Source organism: Misgurnus anguillicaudatus, chromosome 8, assembly GCF_027580225.2.
Source record: "Misgurnus anguillicaudatus chromosome 8, ASM2758022v2, whole genome shotgun sequence".
Classification (NCBI taxonomy): Eukaryota; Metazoa; Chordata; class Actinopteri; order Cypriniformes; family Cobitidae; genus Misgurnus; species Misgurnus anguillicaudatus.
The window spans coordinates 870,529-892,156 of NC_073344.2; the positions used below are offsets into that span (position 1 = coordinate 870,529).

Genomic DNA, 21,628 nt, shown 5'->3' on the forward strand with positions numbered 1-21,628 from the left:
CAAAGGGTCTTAAGAAGACAAACCCCACTCCTCATAAAAACAACAACAACAGCAATGCCCATTTAAAATAGGTTTCATCATGTATTTTATTAGCATGATCTGTAGAACAAAATCAAGAGTACAGGGATGACGGTAAATAAAGACAACCATGTAAACATTCAGTAGACATGTAAAACTTAATTGTTTACCAGGCCACTCAATATAACAACAAGGTTCAGAGTTCATGTAGGTAGTATGTAGCACATTATTGTCTTAAATATTCATTTCTAGGAGAAGAAAATTTGTATTTCCTTTTTATCCAAATCAATTATTAAATAAAAAAATCACAAGAACTTATTTATAAAATTTTGTATATAAACATCTTTAATACATAGTATTCACCACACATTAGTGTAACAACAACATGTGTAGACGTTTTCCTGATTTTTATATCTAAATATCAATACATTTTGACAACAACAGACCTTCAAGAATAAGACAAACTAAAGTGTTAAACAAAATTTATAGAATAACTTTATATGATGACAAATACCCCAGGGAAAAAAGTAGTATACTTTAGTGTATTAGAAATATGATTGAAGTACATGAAGTATAAAACAAGTATGCTTCTACTTGTTGTACTTAATTTAAAGAGTATTTAATATGTACTTTTTAAAAGTATACTTCCAAAAAGATATAATTAAGTTCAACTTAACAGTCCAAAAAATAAGTATACTAATTTACCAGTAATTTAATTATCTTTTAAATGTACTTTTTGAAAGTATACTTCAAAAAAGATGTAATTAAGTTCAACTTAAGAGTCCAAAAAATAAGTATACTAATTTACTAAATTATATATCTACAAGTGCGTTTACTAAATACATGTATTATTATGCTAATGTAATTTAATTCATAAAGGTTCTTTTATTTAAGAAGATCTGAGCATCACTCAAAATAACTGTCAACATGTTTGTCAACTAAACATGTTTTGTAAACGTTATGCATTTTATAAAAATATTTTATATTTTTATTATTGATAAGGTATAAAGAACAAATCAGTGTGAAAACGCAGATTATAAAAAGTACATAAAGTGCCAGCAGCGGATCCAAAATAATGAAAAAAAAACCACATTTGAAACATCCAATGCATCTTGGAATTCGTAGTCAATTTACATCTACAGCATGTAAGAACGCCAGGGCAAAAGACTCCAATTCCCAGAATGCACCTGCACCCACCCATTCATTCCCACCAATCAGGATCAACGGCATTATTTCAAACCGCTACTAACTCGGTCTTCGTTTTCATGCTAAACAGTACGGCTGAGGTAAGTTTGACCTTCATTCCTCTACATCGCGCAGATCTGTTCCGTATTTTTTCCTATTTTGTTTTTCACTGTGATTATTTTTGTCTTTATGCGAGAAGTGTTTTAATTTAAAGCACACACAGGAAACATTAAGAGTATACACTGTACACAGTAACGTTAACGTTAGGAAGTTCAACATGCGGTTTTTCAGTGAGCAAAGTTACATGCAAAATGCCTGATAAACGAATCAATTCGATGTTTAAAACTTTAAAAATAAAACTTCAAGATTACTTGTGTTGGAGATTGTGTTGCTAACTATAGCAAATGGCTCTTTCTGCTATTTTAAATGATATAGATGATCTTCTGTTGTTTAAAAGCTCATTGCTGTAGTTCTGATAGATGCTGCTTATTTTGCAAGCCTGTTTTAATAGCTTTAACTTATTCTGTTTAGTAACCAAGCAAGCTTCACTTTAAGTGTAAGATAAACTAACGTTAGATGCTGTTGTAAAGAAGCTTGGAGTCAAAATATATTTTAAAGTTGTATGATTGCCTTCTTTTTTAATATGATGTCTTTCCATGTTTGTGTTTAAAGAGGTCATGTACCATGTGGTCGACCTTGCTGACGCTGAAGAGGTTTCTGTGTTAAAATTATGTAAGTTTAATCATTAATCTTGTTTTAATTCATGCCCATGTCATGCTGGCTACCAGTCAAATATCGCATACAATTAAAAATACTATTAATCACCTATAAAACCTTAAATGACCCAGCACCTTCGTATCTTAGAGAATTAATATCAGAATACAATCCAACACGTACACTGCGGTCGCAAAATTCTGGTCTCTTAATTATTCCTAGAATATTAAAAGTGTCTAAGCTCTGAAATTATTTGCCAACTGATGTCTGTGAATCAGACACAGTCAATCACTTTAAATCTAAAGGGACACTTCACCCATTTGTATTAAGCTTTGTATCTTAAGAACCCCAGTCATGTTTTTGAATGGTCGTGCATCATTTCCTGAGACAGGAGAAATACAGATTTCAGTGTTGCACTTCCTTCTTTCAATGATGTAAAATCATCATTTTGCATCATTGAAAGAAGGAAGTCCAATATCTTTGTTGAGGGGGTAAGACTACAAACACTCCTTTTTTCAGTCAAATAGGCACCAAATTCGAAATGTATGTTACATTTCCACTACAAATATGAGACACTTTCAATAAAGATTAATGTTTCTACAAGTCAAATGCTCCATTAAAGGATAATTCTGGTATTTAACACTTTGAGTCTCATTTCTGGTTTGTTTTGGATGAATTACAGTGATGGACACTGTAATTTTGACAATGGGTCGTGTCTTGAATTTTTTGACTCGTTTAGAAGCGTCTCTTGACTGCTTCAGAATGGAAGTCAAGGGTCATGCACAAACATGTCATTAAAACAACACTTAACGTTCATTTTCAAAACTGTGCTACTCACCAAGTGGTTTGTGGTGTTCGTTGATGATTAAAAACAAGTAGTGTAGCGAAATACAGTTTCTGTCGTGTTTTATTTGGCATTTTGTAAAATTCCATTGACTTCTCTTGGAAGACTCATTGCTCGCTGATATATCAGTCTGCCGCCGGAAATGGAAAAGGGGTCTGTTTACATGTGGTTGTAGTTTTTGTCTGTCGATTTTTCTATGTTTCCCCTGCTTCTTTTAATGTAAAGCTGCTTTGAAACAACTACAAATTGTGAAAAGCACTATATAAATAAAATTGAAATATCTCTTTCCTGTTTTACAGATGCAGTGAGGGAGTGATTCCCCAACATTGAGGTGGCAGAGATCCGGGACCTTCTACGGAGGAAGTGCAACAATGCCAGTTACAAGGCCTCCAGTAGTTCAAATCAGAGCTAGATGTCCATATAGTACAAGTTGTTTGCAATTGTTCTCTTCCCGGCATTTCAAAGAAAGTCGACTGTTTAAGGTTCCCGATTTTGCCAATATCTGTTTTGTGTGTTACTTTTGTGTCATTAATAAAGATAATTTTTTTAATGCAGTTTGTAATCTGTTTGTGTGCATTTGAACTGAATTGGGTAACACTTTATTATAATGTTCATGATTTAACATTGGTTAATGTATTAACTAACATGAACAAACCATGAGCAATACATTTGTTACAGTATTTATTCATCTTTGTTAATGTTAGTTAATAGAAATAAAGCTGTTCATTGTTTGTTCATGTTAGTTCAAGGTGCATTAACTAACGTTAACCAAATTTTAATAAAGTATTAGTAATTGTTGAAATTAACATTAATAAAGATTAATAAATGCTGCACAAGTGCAGTTCATCACTAGTTCATGTTAACTAATGTAGTTAACTAGTGTTAATTAATGAACATTATAATAAAGTGTTACCCTGAATTGTTATATAATACACTTGTAGTGTAATAGCAACATTCATGTTTCAGTATAACAAAATGGGGATAAAAGTACAAATTAAATATACTTAAAATATAAAAAATACACTATAAAAATATTGCACTGAAAGTATGTGTCTATGATGTTTAGGTTATAATTGAAATTCACTTTAAAAACATTATTATTTTCATAGTGGGACACTTTAAAAGCACTAAAAATAGTGAGGAAGTGCATTTGTAGAGCACTTGAAATATTACAGAGGCATACTAAATTAACATAGTTTATAGTAATTATAAGTATGATAGCAGTATGCACAAAATGCACTTAAACACAACTATAATTTGTGCTGCAATGGCTTTTTAAGTGTATTTCCATTAAAATGGCAATACAATGCAATTGTACTGTAAGTGTGGTCCGTGTAACGCTTTTCAGTCCTTTTTTCAATTTGCACCATCGAAATGAATCAAATGAAAATTTGGTTTCAAACTTTCATTTTTCAATTTTCATAAGTATTTTACAAACTTATAATTGTCTCTCAGTTTAATTTTCAATTATGCATTTTTTGGTTGTTATTTTAGATTTTTAATTTTAAACAAACACAAAAAGTGACTCAATTTTTCAAGATTCAACTTTATGGTCTCGCTTGTGGTTGGACCGTACCATTACGCAGGAAGTGGGGGAGTAGCCCACACGGACCCAAAAGGCTTTCGCGTTATGTAAAGGTTTATTGACCATAATTTATCACCATCATGTATGCCATCTATTATTTAATCTATAGTAAATAATAATGTTATTTGTACTTATTTATCCCCGGTCTCGGTGGCAGTTTTGGTTGTAGTCAGTAGGGGGCGTGCTACAGTATGCCCTTGCCAACAGGCAGCACGTGTAGTAGTAGACTGGAAAGTTCTTAAAGCATCAGCTATGATGGATGACCTGTATCAGCCGCAGTTCAGCCTGTATCATGGCACGAAACGGTTAACCATGTTAGCCCGAGATATAACGAGGGACCGGCTGATGTCTATTTTTAAGGTGATTACGTGGTTTATTTAATGCATATGTGTTTAATGTGTATTTCTTCGTTTTCACTGTTTAGGCCACGGCGTGGGAATGCCCCCGTGGCACCTAACGTTAGCTAACTTTACCCTTACAAAAATAACAATGGTTTTAGTATAAAAAAGACTAAAAAGCAACGATTACTAAATCCTTGCCATGGTAGCACAAGATTACAGATTTTTAATGGTAATCAATAAACCAAACCCATTGATAATTTGCGTGAGGGTAACCTAACCAGCATTAATCCATCTTTATTGTTGTCTTTTCTTTAGGTCGAGCCAGATAGTCTTTATTTAGAGGATGACATTACACGCGAGACATTTTTTCCAGACCAATCAGGACAATTTCAAACCACCCTGATGCGTGATAGGGGATCGTATTCCGTGTCTGGAACAAGCAAAGAACAACACGTTTTGACACCAGTTGCAGGTCCTTCAACACCATCCTGTCGTCCAAGAGGAAGCACTGCCTTCCTACACCCATCAAACACTTTCCAAAACCCCCTCCGGAGGACTAAATCAGTAAGAAAACAAATATACGTTGCAGATGTCGAGGACAGCGGAAAAATATCCCCATACAGTATGTATTCGTAGTAAAAAAAAAATTTTACCTCGCAATATATGTATTATGAATATAATTGTTACACTTAGTTATAATTTTTTTCTATCATAGCTACAGTGCATGTCACAATATCTGAAGGCCAGGGTGTGCTGGTGGTAGGACAAACAGTACAGGAGTATTTAAATTCTGCTGACAGCTACTCTATATGTGATGCTAAAGGTCTGGCAATTGCAGATACATCAGAGACCAAAGGTATTTCACTGCATACATTCACATGTTTATCCCCTTAACTATCATACATGTTTACTATCCACTAAAAGTATTCCCTTTTTAATAGAGAAGACATTGGTCACCCTTGTTTTTATTTAATTTTTTTAGATTTCTGAGTTAGTTGTGCAAGTCACCAAAACCAAACCTTATTTTAGTCACTGTCTTGTTACCTTAAACATAACACCATTTGAAATATATAGGATAGATATGATTGAAGCCATTTTTACACACCAGTGTAACTCCATTGTACCACTAAGCCTCAAGTATAGAAAAATAAGGAAATTAAATCAATATAAATATAATTAAAATGATTGCTACAAAATGATATACAATATCAGGGGGAATTATGTTTTTTGTCTCAATTGTGCAGCCCTTTAAAAATATCTAACAATATGCATTGATGCATAATACAAGGATGAAGGGTTATGGATGGATGTTTGAATATTTATCTATTATAGACAGATATATATTCAGCATATACACCAGTGGTCACCAGTCCTGGTCCTGGAGGGCCGGTGTCTCTGCAGAGTTTAGCTCCAACCCTAATCAAACACACCTGAAGTAGCTAATTAAGGTGCTTCAGGTGTGTTTGATTTGGGTTGGAGCTAAACTCTGCAGAGACACCGGCCCTCTAGGACTAGGATTGGTGACCACTGCTACACACACACACACACACACACACAAAAAGTATATCTAGATAAGTGTTGGATTATTTGTGTTTAAAGGGATATTTCAGCCAAAAATGAAAATGCTGTCATTTCGTCACTCTCATGTTGTCTCATTTACTTCCATAGTAGGAAAAAAGAATACCACAACATTTCTCAAAATATCTTCTTTTGTACTAGCCTGGGTTTCCCCATGATGCCTTACACACAAATTTATTCTCGCTGCAAGTCTAGCCTGGCAACCATAAAGCAATTTCTCCCCTGAAATAAGGAACCAATCACAGAACGGGGAGGGGGCGATGACGACGTATATACAACACACCGATTGGTTATGAGCTACGTACGCATTTGATAGACATTTGTAGCACCCAATAAATTCTCATTCTGTGAGACTGGTTTGGTGTCAGCCAGGCTACCTTTATACAGGTTTGTAACAACGTGAGAGTGAGTAAATGATAATAGAATTTTCATTTTTGGGTGAACTATACTTTAAACTAAATTTTCTAGCAGGTGTTACAACAAACCTCTGTCTCTTAAAATTAGCCCCATCTATGAGGTAAGTTATAACATTTGAACTCCTGTCACTTTCGGGGTAGTTGTATGAGAACCATATATTCTAGAAAAAAAACTTTAAATGCTCATTTATAGCAGAGATGTGTGTTGCATCTGTAAATAAAGGATTAACCTAACTTAAATACTTTATAAATGATTGAGCCAAAACAGAAAACGTAAGGTTGTGGCCAGCTCTCCCCTACTACTTGACTAAAAATACATTTGTTTTTATTTTGTAATTTGTATATTCTAGTACATTAAATGTCAAAGGTTCACTACTTGTAAGGGATAATGTAGAGGCAGCCGGTAGTTATCAGGAAATAAGCCCCGACAGTGTGATCGGGACCCGACGCGAAGCGGAGGGTCTTGTATCGCACTGAGGGGGCTTGTTTCCCGGTGGCTGCCGGCTGCCTCTGCATTGTCCCGCTTATTACACGGCTACTTGCCACATAAGAAAAAAAAGACATGAATATGAATTTGAAACATTTTATTGGCATATTTGTTTTAAATTAACATTTTTATCCTTCCGCGAAACTTTGCACAGATGCATAAAATGATCGTAATATCTTATTAAGATCCTCTGCTTCATACTTGTCTGTCTCCATTTTTTCTCTTTTAGCCAGTCTTTGAGAATTTTTTATGCCCATTCTGTATTTTTTTGTGTGTTGGCTTCGTAGCTGTCATGTTCTATTTTGTCAAGTTCAGTCTCAGTAAGCTCTCTGTGTCTTGTCGTTGTTCTATCCACTGTTTAAATGTTTTGTTTTTTCCGTACATGTTAAAATGAAAGTCAAAAATTGTCCATTCTTAATTGTGGCTGTCCTGTGTTTGTCACAAGATGGCGCCAAACAGTAATCTTTATTGATCTTTATTGGCGCGGAGCGATTTTAAATCTTACAAGTAGTACCGGCTATGCGTTATTACTTTGGAGCGGTTATTATTTGAAAAGAACGAACCTGCAAATGTCTCAACTGACCAATCAGAATTAAGCATTCCAGAGAGCCGTGTAATAAGTTACAATAATGTATTATATTGAAAAATAACTGTGTATTCATATTGTCTTGCTGTGTACATAAGTTTGTCATGTTTTTCTGAAGTGCTGTAACAGGTACAAAATTGTTTGTGCATTTCATTCAAATTTGTTTCTAAGAATGTGTGTAAGCAGATACTGTTAAATGTAATGTAAGCATTAATTAGTTATGTTGTTGCATTTTTAGATTTGGAATTTTGGAAAACATCAAGCCGAAAGGTATATGCCATTAGAACCACAGATTTGTCAAAGCTGAAGACAGGAAGACTCGAAAGTGCCTCCAAAAAGAAAAGGTAATTACAAAAAATCATTAACATTCTACCTTGCCTGAGTTTGATACTACACTAGTCAACATTTAAAGTGGATCAAAAAAGTTAAAGTTGTCCTAAAACAAGAACAGGTATTGATTTTAAGACAACTTTTTTGAAAGGTTTTTATCCACTATAAAGTGTTGCCTAGAGTAGTTACATGTTCATCTATTCCAGTAATTCCAATCAAAACAAACAATAATTCACGCTATTCCATACAATTTTATTTAAATTTTTTGTTTATCTTGGTTTTAACAGTTTTGGAAGGGCCTTTATCTGTTTAGAAATTACTGTAACTATGTAATTGATAGATTTGGGTGTTGAGTGTTTTGCTCAAAGGTATTCTGCTGGGATCTGGTCTGGGCTTTTAATGCATCATTCAAGTTCTTCCACACTAAATTGAATCAATAATTCCTTTTGAATCTTGCTATGTTCAAAGGGGCATTGTCATTTTGGAATAGAAAAGGGCCTAAAATGAGAAGCGCACAATTCTCTAAGTTATGAAATGGCCTGTAGCATTAAAATTTGTGATTAAATGACTGAAGTACTTCAAATTGTTAATGAAAAGGTGGAGTCCCAATACTTTTTTTTTGGCAAAGCGTCTGTCACAGTCAGAGCCCTGGGTCTCTCTCGCTAACACGCGCATGCAAGCCAGATCCACAAACATCAAGAGAGGCTTGTGCACATGTTTCATCTTGATGCAGAGCTGTGCAGACTGGTTGTTGCACTGTATGACAAAACTGTGTAATCTTTCAAAACACTCTTACAGACACCCCCCCCCCACATGCGAATCTGTCTGTGCAGTACTGAAAACACTTTAATCCGGGCACAGTGTTGGTGGCCTGGCTGCAAGTACCAGAAGGCCTGCACAAGCATCCTGTGCTAGTGCAATAGTCTACACCAGTGATTTTCAATCCTGGTTCTGGAGGCTATGCACATTGTTTATATCATATTTAACACAGCGAATTCAAACCATTAGCTTATTAGTAAAGATTTCAATGAATTGAGTTAGTAATTTTCCAGGACCAGAATTGAGAACCATTGGTATACGCAAAGGTTATTTTAAAAGTAACATTTGTAATAATTTACTGATGATAGTTACCTCTTAATACTTTTGATGTGTCACATAGACTGCAGTAAGATGAAACGATAACATTTTCTTTGAATGACTTTCCCACTTTTGTCTTACAGGGTGGAGTCTGAAGAAAATGAAGTCCTGGAGGGCCTGCAAGGGGTGGAACTTGAAATAAAAAACTCTGTGTGCAGGCTAGCTGAAAACATGGAGGAAAAATTCAGTGAGCTAACCATTACGGTTAACCACATCAACACCAATGTCCTTCAGCTTGTGCAACAGATTGATGTCATAGGAGAGTTAAAAGAGAAAGTTGCTGAGGTGTCAAAGTCACTAACCATTGCTTCCTCTCTGAGAGATGCATTGATGTGTAGGATGTGCACAAACATTCCGAGTTCTGTGCTTGTAATAACTGCATGCTGTGGGCAGGTGGCAGGGTGTGGCCCCTGTATCCAAACATATCTTAATGATAATGACAGCTGCCTTCTATGCAAAGCCAATATGTTTTCCGGCAAACTGGTTTTTTTAAGAGGTCTAGGAGAGGTCTTGTCAAAATTGTCAAGTGAAGCAACTTAAATGTCGTCTAGATGACAGTCTTCAGATGATATGTTGAGGGTTTTTCCTGATTTTTTTTTTTAAGTGCTCTCTAGGTCTGTTTATTTATTTAGTTTTAAGGGCTGCTTATTTTGTGAACTTCAGGCCTGTGTTTATTTTTTTGATGCTGGTTTATTTTCTTTACGTGCAATATTGCATTTTTTCATTTGTGATTTACCAGCCTGCATTATGGTTGCTGTTTAACTGTACTGGTACTTAAAAATCCACAAAGTCTTGCATGGATAAAAACTATTTTGTTTACACTGACTTGTGAAGTACTGATGTTCTAAGGAGGTAAATGTTAAAATAAACCTGTTCAATTTGCAGAAAGACTTGTCATTAAAACATTTATTTGTAAATACAACTTGAAATCTTGACAAACTACATTGTTGGAAAGCTCTAGGATTGTAGTTTCTTAATGATAATGACAGCTGCCTTTTATGCAAAGCTATGTTTTCCGGCAAACTGTTTTTTTAAGAGGTCTAGGAGAGGTCTTGTCAAAATTGTCAAGTGAAGCAACTTAAATGTCGTCTAGATGACAGTCTTCAGATGATATGTTGAGGGTTTTTCCTGTTTTTTTTTTTGTTTTTTTTTAAGTGCACTTTAGGTCTGTTTATTTAGTTTTAAGTGCTGCTTATTTTGTGAACTTCAGGCATGTGTTTATTTATTTTATTTTTTTGCTGCTGGTTTATTTTCTTTACGTGCAATATTGCATATATTTTTTCATTTGTGATTTACCAGCCTGCATTATGGTTGCTGTTTAACTGTACTGGTACTTAAAAATCCACAAAGTCTTACATGGATAAAAACTATTTTGTTTACACTGTTTTGTGGAGTACTGATGTTCTAAGGAGGTAAATGTTAAAATAAACCTGTTCAATTTGCAGAAAGACTTGTCATTAAAACATTTATTTGTAAATACAACTTGAAATCTTAACAAACTACATTGTTGGAAAGCTCTAGGATTGTAGTTTTTATGTTTCAAAAGCATTTTGCAAAAAAATTTACGTAGTAATTTTCTAAAATGTTGCAGGCCAACAGGTGGGCCCAAGCAAGGTGTTAAAATATATTTATTTAAAATATATTTATTATAACTATATATTGTTGGAAAGCTCTAGGATTGTAGTTTTCATATTTCAAGGCTATTTGATAGAAGTTATATAGTGACAGTCATTTTGTTAAATGTCACTGACCCTGTAGGAGTACATATGAATTTGTTTACTATATTCATAATTCTAATATTCTTCAAATAAATGAATCTTCAAAAATCTTGACCTATATATTATTGGAAAGCTCTAAGAATGTAGTTTTCATATTTCAAAACCTAACCCAAATTAATAAATTACTATGCAGAGACAGTAATTCATTAATTTGTGACAAGATAATGCAGCTAACCATTGACACCTAGTGGCCTTGGTTGGTAAAACCACTAAGTGTGTGACGGAAACCTAATTTTTGAAATTTGGTTCAGAACTACTTGAAACTTGTGCCTTTATTCTTGTGGTGCTTTAGGAGTAAAACCTTTTAACTTTATGTACATTTGATTAGAGAGTATATACTGTATTGCATTTTTATTATTTTAAATACATTTAAACGTATAACTATTTTTTTATGTAATATTCACCATTTCGACGCTTCAAAAAAATGTAGTGTCTTCTTTAAAACAAAACCAAGATTTTGCTTCTAGACCAAAGAATGCCAGAGTTATAGTAATTTGGTTATAGTAAAAGGTGCATATCACATTTTCACCCCTAACCCACACACACACACACACACACACACACACACACACACTCAAACGGTTTTGAAAGTTAAATGGATAATCAGCTGCACTATGACTACGTTAAATTTGGCATTGGGTCAGTGGCACATGCAACTTGTATTTAAGGGATAGTTCACCCAAAAACTGACTCTCCTGTTGTTACAAACCTGAATAAATATTGATGAACACAAATGAAGATATTTTGTAACCAAACTGCCCCTAACCTGAACTATCCCTTTAATACAAGTTGCATGTGCCACTGATCCTATGCCAAATTTACCATAGTCATAGTGCATAGCTGATTAACATGGTGAAAGGTTATGACTTGCTGCCAATAAAAATCATTTAAAACCAATATAATATATCCATAAAGTGTGACATTAAACAATTCCATGCTGGAGTTCAAGAATGTCAAATGACGAAACCATAACAATGCACACTTTAAAAAACCCACTTGAAAGTTTTGATTGTCTATTGTATTTGTTGGCCCTGTCTAAGGTGGTCAGTTTCAAGTTTTAAAATATAAAATATTATTGCAGAAAAATGTTTCCTCTCATGGTTTTACTTTTTGATTAATAAAATACTGCTGCATTAGTGTGTGTGTTCAGTTGAATTGGCTTTATGCCCAGCTGCACTACTTCCTGAACTTCAGACAGCTCCTTTGTTTCCTGTCTGCCATTATTGGACAAACTGATTAATCCAGGTGTGCTTGAGCACAGTAGTCACAGCAACAATAATCAGACACACCTGGATTAATCAGTTTGTCCAATATTGACAGACATGAAACAAAGGAGCTGTCTGAAGTTCAGGAAGTAGTGCAGCTGGGCATAAAGCCAATTAATGAAAGAACCAAAGAAATAAACTATTCTGATCAGAAAACTGAACTTTTAGTATTTTAGCTAATTATTGGTAACTCTTCTCAACCCATAAATTAGTGTTTCAGTTTAAACTTCAGATGATCAAATATATATATATATATATATATATATATATATATATATATATATATATATATATATATATATATATATATATATATGAAGAGTTTGGTTCCAAAACGCAATAAATCCATTTTGACAAATTTTGGTAAAAACGTGTTTTCTATACCAAGAAAGTGACAAGATGAAAACAACTATTTTCTGTTACAAACTTTCACACAGCATCTTTAGGTTATAAAAACATAAAAAATTCAAATCCATAAGTTGATTTTCAAAGATTTATTATAAAAACGGATTATTTTTTCCACAAAATGCAATAAATCCATGACAAGTTTTTATTAAAAATGCTATAAATCTATTGAATCAATAGCCTATATAAATGTGCATTCATCTTTGCCATGTTATATTCATTTAGTTGACTAGTTGTACACACTAATTAAAAATATAAACATTAATGTTATTAATCAAAACACTTACTTTGTCATATTAAGATCACTGTCATTGCGGTTACTTGACGTCTTCGCTTAACGTCTTTCACAGAGATCAGCTGTAAAATGTTTTTGGTCCTGCTCGATTTTGGTTGACTTTGAGTAAAATTATGGAAAGTTTTTCATAAGATCCTCTGGGGTCAATGTGTTAGCATGAGAAGCTTGCTGTCGGGAGAACAAGCACCAGTCTCCCGAGTGCCTCTCAGGGAAAATATTAGATGCTGATGGCTTACGTTTCTTTCCCATCACAGAAAACCATCACAGGTTTAGCGATGCAATTAAAGTATTATTTTGTTTTGTTTGTTGATCACGTAGTACAAAGTAGATGAGGAAAACCAGGACTCCGTGTACTCAGCGCGTCCGCCATTGTTTGTTTACATTGCGTGAACGGTGGGCTTTAATATCAGAAATGGAGTTATTGCGTTCTGTAAAAAAGGAGGAGTGGCGTTTGTCGCATTTTGGGAAAAAAGGGAGAAAAGATGACAGAATAACACGGCGGATATTGGATTTTGCGTAAAATTAAGAATTTACTTTTAACTACTGACCTGATATAATGCTGATTTTGGCAGTAACTCATTTTTTTCAAAAATGGCGTTTATTGCGTTTTGGAACCAAACTCTTCATATATAAGGACATGAACATTTTTCAAAAGACAATAAGTGTATTGAAAATTATAATTTGAAAAGTAACTGGTAAATACATCAGAAAAATGCACTAGGATTGATTGTGCGAACCATTATATGTCCTTACAGTGTCGCATGATGCAGTACCATGCTGCTGTTCAAGCTTGACTGCTGAACAGAAGGAAATACACGTAACAAAAAAAAAACACTTGCACATCACCTATGGCTCCAGTCTATGTGTAATGTTCACATATGTCTCCAATCCCTCCCAGAATATGTCACTGTTACCTAAAAGACAAGCAGAAAGCATTTCTTTATAACTACAGGTCGACAGCAGCAACGCTTCTCTCTCCACCTGAAGATCATCATGGCCATTAAGGGGGTCTCGTCCGAAGGGCGCGGGATAAGTCAGAGATCCCCCATTACTAATGTAGTCAGCTGCAATATCCACTGCAGGTGGAAAGAACTGTGATGCGATCCGAGCGGTTCTGAGGTGGGCGGCGAAAAGAGCATCTGATACGCCTTTGGATGGGATTGTATGTGCATTCCAGGCTGCAATGAAATTCTGTAACCCAACCACACAGCATTTTGAAGCAATGGCAGACACACAGTGCTTCCAAAATGGGTCATCAATGTCAAAAAACCCGTTGTTAACCAGGGCACACAGTGTATACTTAATTGGGTAGTTTATTCGCGAGTTGATCTCTACCCACTTTCTTTCGGCAGCGTGATTCTGTCTTGATTGACTTTGAATGAAGGGGGGTCTGTTGACATTTGTACGAAACTGCTGAATATTATCTTGGTGATACAAACATAAATAAAATTCACGCCCGTGATCAACTCTTAGCTGGTCCCAAAGACCATGGCTCAGACAGGTTTCTCTGTACACCTCATCGTAAATGATAAGGTTATTCTTGATCGGCATTACCGAAACTCCTACAATTTTCCCACTGAAACCATCAGAGGCAACAACTTCAGTCACTCCAAAATCCACAAGTTTTTCGTTTTGGTCCATATGTAATTTGTGACCAGCATATTCGGCGTAATATATATGGGGGTTCGTTTGACGAGCAGTTCCATCCCTTCGCATTTGAGTGTACTGCGGGGTAATTTGTGCCAGAGCGCGTCTTACAGCTCTTTCACCCAGCCTGTATCCTGATGCTCTCAGCATACCAGTCATCATCTTTCTACCACATACAGGGCCGCAAACAGTAACTGCTGGTCGAACAACTGCATCAACACCATTTCTTCCTAGCCTTGCGTAATCAAAACGACGAATGTCCCTTAGTGCACAAAATTTGGAAATGGAGGAAATACTGGAACCTCTCTCGAGTCCATACTGTTGCTGCAGGACCTCTCTTACTTGTTTGCATGTGTAACCCAGCTGCTCTACCAACCTACTGATCACACTTTCGAATGGATCAAGCGCACTCCACTCAGACATTGTTCAGACAAATATAGTGTTGTTGACGCTCAAAGTCCAAGTAACAGAGGTCTAAAAAAAAAAGTGCAGCGCAACTCGGTCCGTGGCCGGCTGCAGGCTACTCCCCTACTGCCGGCGATAATGGTACGGTCCATCCGCTAACGCAAACACAGAAATGGAAAATTAGAATAAGAAGTAATTTTTCTGTTTGTTCCAAAACCTGAAATTCTAAAGCAACAACCTAAACACGTAGAATTGAAAATTAAACCGAGATACAATTATCCGTTTGTGAAGTACTCATGAAAATTGAAAAATGAAAGTTTGAAACCAATTTTTCATTTAAATCATTTTGATGGTGCAAATTGAAAAAAGAACTGAAAAGCGTTACACGGACCTAAGTGTGCTTAATTACTCATAAATCTTGATTTTCATGAGTGTATTTTAGTGCACTTGAAGTTTAAAAAAAAGTTGTTCCATTTTAGCATACTATTTACACTTGAAGTGTAATCAAATAGGTGTTAAGTTGAAGTTAATACATAATTGAGTACACTTAACTATACTTGGATTTGACGAAAATATTACAAAATCTAGAAAATATACTTAGTACACTTCTTTAAAGTATATTTTTAATAGAATTTTTTTCACCTGGGACTGTATTGATATGTATAATGGCATGTTTTTAAACAGACACATACTACTGCACAGCATCCTCAGACACCCAGGAACTTCTTGCCACTAAAAAGGAAAAAAACAATTTAGTTGTACACAGTGTTGTTTAAAAAAACAGAGGGCCGCAGGGGTGACCTACTTTTGTAGGCTAACCCAGAAGTTAGCACTACAATGTTTCCCTTTCTAAAAAGCCAATTCATTATCCCATAGACTTTTGATTCAAATATGAATAGGCTTTTTATTGAGGGAACCAGTGTCCCGCTAATTTCTGGGTTAGGCTACAAAATAAGCCATACCTGCAGCACACTATTAAAAAGATTCTGTCATCACTCGCTCTCATGTTGTTACAAACCTGTATAAACTTCTTTGTTCCGATGAACACAAAGAAAGATATTTTGAGAAATGTTTGTAACCAAACCATTCATGGACATTTACTTTCATAGTATTCTTTTGTCCTACCATGGAAGTGAATGGTGTCCATGAACGTTTAAGGGCGCACTCACACTATCCAAACCAAACCGCGCTCGGGCGCGTTTGACCCCCAAAGCCTGGTTTGTTTGACAAGTGTGATTGCTCTGTTCCGCGCCCAGGCGCGGATTGGTTAATCGCGCCACGGCCGGGTTGCGGAGGTGGGCCGGAGCGCGGTTCACTTGGGCTCAGGCGCGGAAGGCTGTGGTGTGAGCGCATTCGTGCCTTAACGCGATTCAAAAGGTGAAGACGTCAGCTGCGCGACCACTCACCTTCATCTGCCGCCGTAAAAACTTTTGATGCGCGCAGCAGGGTTACGTGAATGTCCGAGCTGTGCACGTGACAGATCAACAAAGCAATATGATGACATGTGAGAAGGCTGTCTGTAATCGCGCACCAAACGACACAGACTTATTATCATGGTGGGTTCCAGTGTTAAGAGAGAGCTTTACTTCCTGCTTTTTTCAAAACAATCGCATTTTAATGACGAAAGCGCGCCCGGACTCGGATCGACAAAAAGTACAGTGTGAGTGCGTGCACCTGGGGGAGTAGGGAGGGGTGACAATCACGCTGGGGCATGGTTTGGTTTGGATAATGTGAGTGCGCCCTAAATAATCAATAACCAGTAAACTGGAGTGGATTTAATTTAGCAACTATCAATATTAAAATAAAAGTAATTTACCACAGCTGTGGTCTCTGGCCGCAGTTGCGGGGTTGCTGACAGTAGTCGCAGGGCCTCTGATGGTAGTGGTGGACTCTCTGGCCACAGTTGCGGAAACGCTGACTGTAGTGACAGGGTGGTTGATTGTAGTGGTGGGGCCTATGATGGTAATGGCAGGGTCTCTGGCCACAGTGGTGGGGTCGCTGACTGGAGAGGCGGGGTCTTCGGCTGCAGCGGTGGGGTCTCTGACCATAGTGGTGGGGCAACTGACTCTAGAGGGGCAACCTGTAGAAAATTGCATAGAACCATTAGACATATCAATTAAAAACAATAGTGTATAATGAAAAAGTCAAATTAGTGTTACATTGAGTTATGATGCCCACATTGCCATGAGTTAAACCATATAATTAATAAACAATTACTAAAACATCATACAACCAACATTTTCTGGAGGGTCAAGTGTAAACATGTAGGTAAACAAGTTAATAGGTGGTCAAATGTATAAATACATTGTCCAACCTCCAAAAACAGCCTCATATAGTCGCTGCATGACAGGTATTAAAAGATGGCTCTGAATACGTTTTTTACCTTAAATTTTGGTAGAGTGGTGCAGGCCTCTCTACAAAGTTATAAATAGCATTGGTAAGACACCAAGTATTTCCAACTTGTGGAGCTGAGAAGAGAAAACAAAATAGACTAAACCAGAGTATCCAGTCAAACAAACATAATAAGAAAACAAATATAAGTATGTAGTGCAAATATGAGTATTTATTTATTAATATTGAAATAAATGAAACTTACCAGCAAGTCTACAGAATTAATAATTTTGCAGAAATTGCCATCTTTTTTATTTGGTTGCCCACTGTCCATCAAATGACTAGGAGTAACTGCAAGACAAAAACAATGATTGGACATGAAAGGTATAAAAAGATAGGTAAGTGTTGTGATAGCGCTGCTTTTATTACAAATTAAAAGGCTAAACTACAGTGACTGTGTTTAAACCATGGCAAGGGTTTGTGTTACTGTGCTTCAACTGAATACAACAAATTAGTACAGTTACTGTGCTAAAAGCATATATGCAATGCTTACTGTACCATATACCACAGTAGACCTACCATTGTAAGGTTTGTGTTTACTAAAAAAAGGGTTTGGTACTATGCATTAAGCACATGTACCACAACAGAAATAACTTTACTATGGTAGCAGCACGATACAGGTTGTGTTTTCTAGGCTTTAACTACAAATAACACACTAAATCTACAGTTAGTGTGGTAAACGCATGGTAAATGCAATGTTTATCGGGCTTTAACTTCAAACATCGCAGTAAATACACCCACCTAAAGGATTAGGAACACCATACTAATACTGTGTTTGACCCTCTTTTGCCTTCAGAACTGCCTTAATACTATGTGGCATTGATTCAACAAGGTGCTGAAAGCATTCTTTAAAAATTTTAGCCATATTGATAGGATAGCATCTTGCAGTTGATGGAGATTTGTGGGATGCACATCCAGGGCACGAAGGTCCCGTTCCACCACATCCCAAAGATGCTCTATTGGATTGAGATCTGGTGACTGTGGGGGCCATTTTAGTACAGTGAACTCATTGTCATGTTCAAGAAACCAATTTGAAATGATTCAAGCTTTGTGACATGGTCCATTATCCTGCTGGAAGTAGCCATCAGAAGATGGATACATGGTGGTCATAAAGGGATGGACATGGTCAGAAACAATGCTCAGGTAGGCCGTGGCATTTAAATCTTGATTTTCATGAGTGTATTTTAGTGCACTTGAAGTTTAAAAAAAAGTTGTTCCATTTTAGCATACTATTTACACTTGAAGTGTAATCAAATAGGTGTTAAGTTGAAGTTAATACATAATTGAGTACACTTAACTATACTTGGATTTGACGAAAATATTACAAAATCTAGAAAATATACTTAGTACACTTCTTTAAAGTATATTTTTAATAGAATTTTTTTCACCTGGGACTGTATTGATATGTATAATGGCATGTTTTTAAACAGACACATACTACTGCACAGCATCCTCAGACACCCAGGAACTTCTTGCCACTAAAAAGGAAAAAAACAATTTAGTTGTACACAGTGTTGTTTAAAAAAACAGAGGGCCGCAGGGGTGACCTACTTTTGTAGGCTAACCCAGAAGTTAGCACTACAATGTTTCCCTTTCTAAAAAGCCAATTCATTATCCCATAGACTTTTGATTCAAATATGAATAGGCTTTTTATTGAGGGAACCAGTGTCCCGCTAATTTCTGGGTTAGGCTACAAAATAAGCCATACCTGCAGCACACTATTAAAAAGATTCTGTCATCACTCGCTCTCATGTTGTTACAAACCTGTATAAACTCCTCTGTTCTGATGAACACAAAGGAACACATTCTGAGAAATGTTTGCAACCAAACCATTCATGGACATTTACTTTCATAGTATTCTTTTGTCCTACCATGGAAGTGAATGGTGTCCATGAACGTTTAAGGGCGCACTCACACTATCCAAACCAAACCGCGCTCGGGCGCGTTTGACCCCCAAAGCCTGGTTTGTTTGACAAGTGTGATTGCTCTGTTCCGCGCCCAGGCGCGGATTGGTTAATCGCGCCACGGCCGGGTTGCGGAGGTGGGCCGGAGCGCGGTTCACTTGGGCTCAGGCGCGGAAGGCTGTGGTGTGAGCGCATTCGCGCCTTAACGCGATTCAAAAGGTGAAGACGTCAGCTGCGCGACCACTCACCTTCATCTGCCGCCGTAAAAACTTTTGATGCGCGCAGCAGGGTTACGTGAATGTCCGAGCTGTGCACGTGACAGATCAACAAAGCAATATGATGACATGTGAGAAGGCTGTCTGTAATCGCGCACCAAACGACACAGACTTATTATCATGGTGGGTTCCAGTGTTAAGAGAGAGCTTTACTTCCTGCTTTTTTCAAAACAATCGCATTTTAATGACGAAAGCGCGCCCGGACTCGGATCGACAAAAAGTACAGTGTGAGTGCGTGCACCTGGGGGAGTAGGGAGGGGTGACAATCACGCTGGGGCAGCGGTGGGGTCTCTGACCATAGTGGTGGGGCAACTGACTCTAGAGGGGCAACCTGTAGAAAATTGCATAGAACCATTAGACATATCAATTAAAAACAATAGTGTATAATGAAAAAGTCAAATTAGTGTTACATTGATTTATGATGCCCACATTGCCATGAGTTAAACCATATAATTAATAAACAATTACTAAAACATCATACAACCAACATTTTCTGGAGGGTCAAGTGTAAACATGTAGGTAAACAAGTTAATAGGTGGTCAAATGTATAAATACATTGTCCAACCTCCAAAAACAGCCTCATATAGTCGCTGCATGACAGGTATTAAAAGATGGCTCTGAATACGTTTTTTACCTTAAATTTTGGTAGAGTGGTGCAGGCCTCTCTACAAAGTTATAAATAGCATTGGTAAGACACCAAGTATTTCCAACTTGTGGAGCTGAGAAGAGAAAACAAAATAGACTAAACCAGAGTATCCAGTCAAACAAACATAATAAGAAAACAAATATAAGTATGTAGTGCAAATATGAGTATTTATTTATTAATATTGAAATAAATGAAACTTACCAGCAAGTCTACAGAATTAATAATTTTGCAGAAATTGCCATCTTTTTTATTTGGTTGCCCACTGTCCATCAAATGACTAGGAGTAACTGCAAGACAAAAACAATGATTGGACATGAAAGGTATAAAAAGATAGGTAAGTGTTGTGATAGCGCTGCTTTTATTACAAATTAAAAGGCTAAACTACAGTGACTGTGTTTAAACCATGGCAAGGGTTTGTGTTACTGTGCTTCAACTGAATACAACAAATTAGTACAGTTACTGTGCTAAAAGCATATATGCAATGCTTACTGTACCATATACCACAGTAGACCTACCATTGTAAGGTTTGTGTTTACTAAAAAAAGGGTTTGGTACTATGCATTAAGCACATGTACCACAACAGAAATAACTTTACTATGGTAGCAGCACGATACAGGTTGTGTTTTCTAGGCTTTAACTACAAATAACACACTAAATCTACAGTTAGTGTGGTAAACGCATGGTAAATGCAATGTTTATCGGGCTTTAACTTCAAACATCGCAGTAAATACACCCACCTAAAGGATTAGGAACACCATACTAATACTGTGTTTGACCCTCTTTTGCCTTCAGAACTGTCTTAATACTATGTGGCATTGATTCAACAAGGTGCTGAAAGCATTCTTTAAAAATTTTAGCCATATTGATAGGATAGCATCTTGCAGTTGATGGAGATTTGTGGGATGCACATCCAGGGCACGAAGGTCCCGTTCCACCACATCCCAAAGATGCTCTATTGGATTGAGATCTGGTGACTGTGGGGGCCATTTTAGTACAGTGAACTCATTGTCATGTTCAAGAAACCAATTTGAAATGATTCAAGCTTTGTGACATGGTCCATTATCCTGCTGGAAGTAGCCATCAGAAGATGGATACATGGTGGTCATAAAGGGATGGACATGGTCAGAAACAATGCTCAGGTAGGCCGTGGCATTTAAATGATGCCCAATTGGCACTAAGGGGCCTAAAGTGTGCCAAGACAACATCCCCCACACCATTACACCACCAGCCTGCACAGTGTTAACAAGGCATGATGAATCCATGTTCTCATTCTGTTTACGCCAAATTCTGACTCTACCATCTGAATGTCTCAACAGAGACTCATCAGACCAGGCAACATTTTTCAAAAATTTTGGTGAGCTCGTGCAAATTGTAGCCTCTTTTTCCTATTTGTAGT

The 21,628-nt window shown here is 36.5% G+C and overlaps 1 protein-coding gene and 2 long non-coding RNA genes across 3 annotated transcripts; 2 read left to right on the forward strand and 1 right to left on the reverse strand.

Annotated features, from left to right (window-relative positions):
• The first annotated feature begins 533 nt into the window (after window positions 1-533).
• LOC141365615 (uncharacterized) lies at window positions 534-3,311 on the forward strand. Its single transcript, XR_012370679.1, has 2 exons — window positions 534-1,304; window positions 1,876-3,311. It is a non-coding gene; the product is annotated as an uncharacterized lncRNA (long non-coding RNA).
• A 1,402-nt stretch (window positions 3,312-4,713) lies between these two features.
• LOC141365616 (uncharacterized) lies at window positions 4,714-10,832 on the forward strand. The gene is made up of 4 exons (XM_073870099.1): window positions 4,714-5,309; window positions 5,403-5,543; window positions 7,993-8,098; window positions 9,305-10,832. The coding sequence occupies exons 1-4, from the start codon at window positions 5,090-5,092 to the stop codon at window positions 9,759-9,761; spliced, it is 924 nt and encodes a 307-aa protein (XP_073726200.1). The 5' UTR covers window positions 4,714-5,089; the 3' UTR covers window positions 9,762-10,832.
• A 9,025-nt stretch (window positions 10,833-19,857) lies between these two features.
• On the reverse strand, window positions 19,858-20,955 carry LOC141365947 (uncharacterized). Its single transcript, XR_012370906.1, has 3 exons — window positions 20,434-20,955; window positions 20,221-20,305; window positions 19,858-19,917 (listed from the first exon to the last, which is right to left on the reverse strand). It is a non-coding gene; the product is annotated as an uncharacterized lncRNA (long non-coding RNA).
• Between the last annotated feature and the right edge of the window lie 673 nt (window positions 20,956-21,628).